General features: G+C 35.2%; 1 protein-coding gene across 1 annotated transcript; it reads left to right on the forward strand.

Moving 5' to 3' along the window:
- Nucleotides 1-7: 7 nt before the first annotated feature.
- Nucleotides 8-6553, forward strand: LOC113064570 (uncharacterized). The gene is made up of 6 exons (XM_026235422.1): nt 8-130; nt 378-470; nt 699-764; nt 1710-1805; nt 2476-3559; nt 6270-6553. Exons 1-6 carry the CDS (start codon nt 44-46, stop codon nt 6551-6553), a joined length of 1710 nt encoding a protein of 569 aa, XP_026091207.1. The 5' UTR covers nt 8-43.
- Nucleotides 6554-8003: the final 1450 nt, after the last annotated feature.

Genomic DNA, 8003 nt, shown 5'->3' on the forward strand with positions numbered 1-8003 from the left:
TGAATCTTGATCTGTTGCAGTGCTCAACAATAGTTATTCAAATATGCCACCTGTACAATCAAACTACAAATCCTACTTAATGGTCACCAATAAGAAAATACCAAGGACAACAGAATACAGACACAGGAAGGTAATTATAATTTTTTATCATTATTAAAAAAAAAATTGATATGTTTTCTTGTTCTTCTTCTTCTTATAATTATGGTAGTAGTCGGCCTACTACTTCTACAATAATACTAATAATAATTATACTTATAAAAATAATAATAAGAAGAAGAAGGCCCTAGTATAGCAGTACTACTAATAATATTAATAATAAATAATAATGGTAATAATAGGATAAAGCTATACTGTCTTGAAATTGTATTTTGTTTCAGGGAAAAGGCAGAAGACATAAACGGTACAAGCAGTACCTTTGCAGCACTGGTGTTGAAGTCCCTGACAGAATTTTAGGACGTCATGACAGAGAAGTATGCTAGCATATATGATGAAGTAAAGTTTTTTTTTATGATTATGACATTGCATGGATTACAACGTGTAATGTTTTCAGCCAAAAAATCTTAATCTTAATTCCCAAATTGCCTTGACACTAAAAACAATACCAAAATTATATTTTCATCTTAATATAAGATTACTTACACTTGGTTATATTTTATTTTGTGCAGTAACATGGATGGTGACTTTTGTTTTGCTTACAGCCTCCAGCTCACCATGATGCACCACTGCAGCCAACAGCAGGAAAAAGAAAGAGAGCTGACAGTAAGGTCAGGACACTGACAATGCACAAATCATTCCTTATAGCCTAACTGTCTATTCTTTACTTTTTTACTTTGTAACAATGTGACCAACAATTGTTGAATTACTTACATTTGTATGGTTTCCTGTAGGCCTGTGTCTAAGGCTAATGTAATGATCTACCCTGTAACTACTCCTGTCTGTACCTGATGTCTGTTTGGAAACTTACTATAAACCCTAACGCTTAAAATAATCAATTGGTTTGAGTAGGACAAACTTAAATTAAACTAATTAGTTCAGTCAAATTAACTTTTATAAGTATTTATAAGTATTTATACTTTCTTTTTCTTTCAAGTTCACAGACCTAATATATTTTAAGTAAACTGATCTGTTAGCAAACTAGCTTGTTAAAACTATAAATTAATACTAATGAAAGGTTTTGAGTTAATTGCATGAAATAATGTATTAAGATTTTAATTGTTCTTAACTTGAAATGTTTAAGTACAAACTTAAAATCTACCAGATCTGCTTACTTAAACTTTGAATTTCAATTTGATGGAACAATGTATGATATTCACATAAATCATACACCAAATTGTTCAGGATGGCCAATAAAAGTGGGTTTCTGTCTATATGTGTTTGTGTGTGCAATACAATATGGGGCAGAGTGTAGTACAACAAAATATCTAGTAGTAGTAACGTATAGATTAGTGGCAATAGTGTGCAGAATAAAAAACAAAAACAAACATGCAGGACAGGACACAGGTATTACACATTTGTTCACTATGCTTGTTTATTGGTATTTTGAGGAACTGACTCCTACAACATAACAAACTAGCTAACACAGTTTTCTAATTTCAGAGTGCAGCGGTTGGAGCAAGTTGCTTAACTTTTAGTGTTATAAGATCCCACTCAATACCAAAATAACACCAGATTCAGTGACTAACTTGCCACACACTTTGTGCAAACTTCAGAATGGATCAGCTGCTGAGGACGATGTGGTTGATATAGGAGACCACCAGACCATGCAAGAACCAGAGGCTGAGAGACCCAACCCAAATCAGTCACAGGTAAGATTACAATTAATTACAGGCTATCGTTCATCTTTGTGCGTTTAGGGTATCTTTTACAGGAGTGATTTGCTATGATGACTCGATGCACACAATCTGAACAACAAATTTCATTCTTCTGCCATAGAATAGAATAGAATTACAAAGACTTTATTTTCATGTCAGGCACTTCCATTTTGCTCAGCAGGCCACAATAAAGCTGAATTGAGATCTCTGGCTGACACAAAACCATGCCCAAAGAGTGCAGCAAGGCACAAGATTCTAGAAAATGGGACCCCCCCAAAGCTAGCTACACACAAGGAATCCATAAATTGTATGTAAATTTCAAAACCGAGCATAAGGGACCCATCAGAGACTAATACTAAACTAAAAATGGTTAGATGAACTCTTATTTAAAAGTGCTCGATCCCAAGGGTTCCCAGAATAATGCATACATTTCATGTTTAATCATATTTAGAAAATAACATCACAAATAATTAAAATCTTTTACTAGTGTTAGATTTTGCTCAGGTAGTAGAGCAAAGTTAATGTGTTCTGTGTCATTCATATAGGGCATTTTTAAATGATTAGAAACTTGACAAGATATGATAAACCTGAATACTTGAGAATGTTTTGTTCATTGTACTGAATGTTTTTTGTTTTTTTTCAATCTCAATGTGTCATTTTGTAGGATGGAAATTGTGGAGATGACCTTTTGTACCCTGGAGCACCAATTACCAAAGGTCAAAGTTTACTCCTTCTAATGGCTTATGTCCTGAGGCATAACCTGACTGGGATTGCTCTGGACCATCTTTTAAGAATTTTTCATGAACTTTTCCCTGCACTGATACCAGCAACCTCATATCTCTTCCATAAATCCTATGGCCAATATGGCGAGTATGTGCCCCATTTCTACTGCTATCAGTGTTCTAATTATATTGGAACAAAAGAATGTGGTTTGACACAGTGTGTTCTGTGTGAGGCAGAATTTGATGTGGAAGCTAGTCTTGAAAAGGGTTCATATTTTTTGGTTATCAGTTTATCTTTGCAAATTAAAGAGATTCTGGAAAATCCCAACATCAAAATCCAAAGACATACATCAACTCCAGGTTTTATTTGTGATGTGCAATGTGGAGGGGAGTATAGGAGGCTTAAAGATAGTGGTGAAATAGGTGATGATGACATCAGTCTGATCTGGAACAGTGATGGGATCCCTGTTTTTAAAAGCTCTAGATGCCAAATATGGCCTATTCAGTGCCAAATCATAGAGCTACACCCTACAGAGAGGAAGAACAACATATGTGTTCCTTGTCTTTGGTTTGGAGAGAGCAAGCCTAATATACAGACTCTCCTAATTCCATTTGTACAAGAGCTACAGGAACTTCAAAGTAATGGGATCACCTGGGGAGATGGTTGCACTTCAAAGGTGCATGCACTTGTATGTAGTGCAGATTCAGTTGCAAGGCCACTTCTCCAAAATAAGAAACAGTTTAATGGCATTTATGGCTGTGACTTCTGTTACCACAGAGGTGGAGGCTCCTATCCATATGTTATTCCTGAACCCCGTCTTCGTACAGAAGTTGAGCATTTTGACAATGCCATGAATGCAACACCTCAGCAGCCCATAATGGGAGTGAAAGGCCCAAGTCAACTAATGAAACTAGACAAATTTCAAATGGTGCAAGGCTTTGTTCCAGAATATCAGCATAGTGTATGCCTTGGAGTTACTAGACAGCTGACTTCTCTGTGGTTAGATTCCACAAACCATCAGCATGGTTGGTACATAGGCACCCAAACTGAGCAGATTGACGAAGTGCTTAAAAAAATTTCACCACCAACTGAGATCACAAGAGTACCACGATCTATGCAAGAAAGGAAGTTCTGGAAGGCGTCTGAGTGGAGGTCGTTTCTTTTGTTTTATGCTTTGCCAGTTTTAAATGGGATCCTCCCCAGAAAATACTGGAATCATCTTTTCCTTTTGGTTTTTGCAGTATATCATCTACTGCAAGAAAGGATCAGAGAGGCAGCGGTGGTGATAGCCGAGCAGGCATTGAAAAAATTTGTCAGGGAGTTTCAGGGGTTATATGGCACAGCAAATGTGTCATTTAATGTGCACCTCATGACACACTTGGCTGCAAGTGTGAGGAACTGGGGACCATTGTGGGCCACATCCACATTTTCCTTTGAATCTTTTAACGGCACCCTGTTGACATATTTCAATGGCACAACTCATGTCCCTGTCCAAATAATGAAAAGGTACCTAAGGGAAAGGAGCCTCACAAAGAAAGGAGCAACAGTTATGCATAATGCCAATGAGTATGTCACAGATCTTTTCTATGAACTACAGGGCAGAAAGTGTTCAACTGATAAATCAGTTCGGATCAGTGCCCATGTCAGAGTTTTTGGTAAATCAGTACAGAAAGATGTCTCGGTTTTACACATGTTTGCAATAGATGACCTACTAGGTGTTAGAGTGAAACAAGCCTCCTACTACAATCGTTTCATTGTGAATGGAATACTGTATCACTCTGACACAAACAACCGCCTACAGAAAAGAATCAACTCTGTTGTTGAGTTGCAGAATGGCACATTAGTCAGAATTGTGAATTTGGTTGTTTCTGGTGCAACACATTGTGTTTTGGTCAAGGAGCTTGTTAAGTCTGGAAGGAAGCTGTGCAGAGACACAACACTTAATATTGCATCAAGCTTTGTGTATGAAGTGTCTGAGTGCAATATAGTGTATGCCATCCATCCAGAGTCATTGACACGCAAATGTGTCATGGTTGAATCCAGGGAGAAGGTATATGTTATTCCTCTGCCAAACAACATTGAACGAGACTAATGTGGCATCAAGAAAATTGAATACTGCAAAGAAGTCCCAAAATTCCTGAGACCTATTGAATTGACTTGTAAATACAATATCTGTACAAAGAATTACTGTTCTTTACCTGTTACATAAAGTGACCCTTCTTTCAATAAAGTGTGTGTGCATTAATACAAGATGTAACAGTAAACAAAATTAACTTGTCTTACTCACTGCAGCATTGTAGCATATGACCCTTTAAGAAATCAGCCTAACAATGTCAATACACTTTCCATTAGTAGGCTACAGTAAATTAATACATATCTAAATTTCCACTAAAAGTGTTTGCATCTTTGCATATTTTATGACAGTACTGTGATATGCTAAAAAATTACACTTATATTTAGTGCACTTTGTTTACAGTGTACTAAGATTACACTACAGATGAAGTGAAATCATTGTACATGTTAATAATTATACTTTGTATTACAAATAAACTTACATACTAAAAGTACACAAAATTACCACTATACATTTTTTTATTTTAACATATTTTATGAGAGTACTCTGATATGCCACTAGAAATACACTTAATTTAGAGTGTACTGTATAAAGTGTACAGACGTCACACTTCTAATGAAGTGAGAACATAGTACACTTTAAAAAAGTATACTAACAATTAATTTCCAAAAAATATACTTCCAATAAGTACACTGAATTGCCACTGTAAGTATGTCAAATTTAATATACTTAAAATGTTTATCTTCAATACAATTTAAAATACATTAACAACAAAGTACACTTTCAAAAAGTATATTTAAAAAATAATTTGATTACGGATAAATTAGTATACTTACTGTTTGGACTATTAAGTTGAACTTAACTACATCTTTTTTGAAGTATACTTTTAAAAAGTACAAATCAAATACTCTTTAAATAAAGTACAACAAGTAGAAGCATACTTCTTTTATAATTCATGTACTTTATTCATATTTCAAATACACTAAAGTATACTACTTTTTTACCTGGGTATACATTTATAGTTGATGCTGTTTGTCTTTTAGAAGTGTGCATCGAGCCGAAGTTTAAAGATGCTGCAACACAATGGGAGGAACTAACAAAAACTGACCACAGCTACGCGGCAAAGTTGGATCACGTGAACAAATCGACGCAGACTGGGGGTCAGACTGTGGCTGATGATATGCTCCTGGATGATGATACCTTGCTGCTGTACACAGGACTGCGTCTGGTATATTTTTTTACTTTGGTGAAAACGATGTTGCCATTTAGTAAACCATCATGTAGTATTCCTGTTGTTGACCAAATACTGATGACCCTCATGAAACTTAAACTGAACCTTGTGTTAGGGGATGTGGCAAAGCGCTTTAAAGTGTCTAAAGGTGAAGTAAGTAAGGTGATTGCTCACTGGATTGATACATTGGGTGAGCAGCTTGAACCCATGGTTGCCTGGCTGCCAAGAAGTGTTATACGTGCTAACATGCCACCATCCTTTAAAAAAAACCACCCCCAGACCATTTGCATCATCGATTGTGCTGAAACGGCTATTCAGAGAGCAACAAACCTTAACTGTAGGAGTGCCACTTTCAGTCATTACAAGGGAACCAATACTGCCAAATATCTTGTTGCTGTGTCACCTCATGGGCTGATAATGTTTATATCAGAGGCCTATGCTGGTAAAAGCAGTGACAAGTTTATCACTATGAACAGTGGGTTTCTGGAGGCCCTAAGGCCTGGTGATGAAGTAATGGCTGACAGGGGTTTCACAATTCAAGATGTACTACATGAAAGGAAGGTGAAATTGAATATTCCTGCCTTTACCCACAAGCGTGGTCAATTGACCAATGAGGAGGTAACGCGCACTAGACGAGTGGCCAATGTCCGTATACATGTGGAGAGGGACTTGAAGTCTTCAAAATTCTGTCCCAAACTGTCCCCATCTCCATGATCCCGCGATTGGACAAGATTCTTACCATATGTGTTGCTTTAGCAAACATGAGGGCCAGACTCATCCGACTGCCACATGAGGTTTAGGTCCCTATGAAAAGTAAAACCTGGGCTACCTGCAGTTTTTTTTCCTTATTGTACATATTCCTTTTTTATTATATATATATATATATATATATATATATATATATATATATATATATATATATATATATACTTTCAGCTAGGAAAACCTATATATATATATATATATATATATATATATATATATATATATATATATACTTTCAGCTAGGAAAACCTGTGTAAATTTATTGTTCCCTTTCTGGTGTTGTGATTATTGATAAGACAAAACAGAGTTTTAACTAAGAAAAACTTGTGAGTGCTATTCTTTTTCAAATGAGGTTTAAGTCCCTATGAAAATCAAAACCTGGGTTACCTGCAGTTGTTTTTTTTATTTTTTTTATTGTACATATTCCTTTATTTTATATATATATATATATATATATATATATATATATATATATATATATATATATATATATATATATATATATATATATATATATAATTTCAGGTAGAAAAACCTGTGTAAATTTATTGTTATTGTTCCCTTTCTGGTGTTGTGATTTTTGATAAGAAAAAACAGAGTTTTAACTAAGAAAAACATGTGAGTGCTATTCTTTTTCTTGTATTGTAAATATTGACACATGACAATAAACAAATTGATTTAAGAAGAAATGAATAAATTTTTATTGATCCCATTCCATACAAACAATTTCATTAACTCCTTAATGGTTGATTTTTTTAAATAATTAAATAAAAACAAAGTAAATATAGGAAAAAAAAATCTCACAATATCACAAAAAGAAAAAGACTGGAATAAAATATTAAATAAATAAAATTAATAAATAAAGAAATAAGTGACTGATATAAAAATAAATAAAAGTAAGTAAAAGAAAATAAATCTGTTTGATAAAAATAAATAAAAGCTAGAAAGGATTTGTCACAAATTTGTGACAACAGGGGACAAGGGGTTAAAAAAGGAATGACTAATCACCCCAGTACACATAAGCAGGTCATTTTACAGCATCCATGTATCTGGAACACAACTCCAGCCTTCCATCATCGAAGTCATCGACAACTTTTGGCAACATGTGGGTGAAATAGAAGGAGTGTAGTCTTGAGATATGTCCCTCAACAAAGGTTTGGTCATAGAGCACGTTGAGCTGCAGACATTCAGTGGTACTCCAAATCACCAACAAGGCTTGCCGTAGCCCTGTACAGTGCATGCCCAGTTGCACCTGCATGTAATATCCCTTTGGCCCATTGAAGGACAGATGGAATTCCCCTGTGGGCATACGTTTGATCTCACTGCTTTTAGCAGCAAGTGCTTCAGTAAGGGACTGGTTTCTGACTAAGACAGGGCACTTGATCTCCAGTAGTGTGTC

Source organism: Carassius auratus, chromosome 47, assembly GCF_003368295.1.
Source record: "Carassius auratus strain Wakin chromosome 47, ASM336829v1, whole genome shotgun sequence".
Classification (NCBI taxonomy): domain Eukaryota; kingdom Metazoa; phylum Chordata; class Actinopteri; order Cypriniformes; family Cyprinidae; genus Carassius; species Carassius auratus.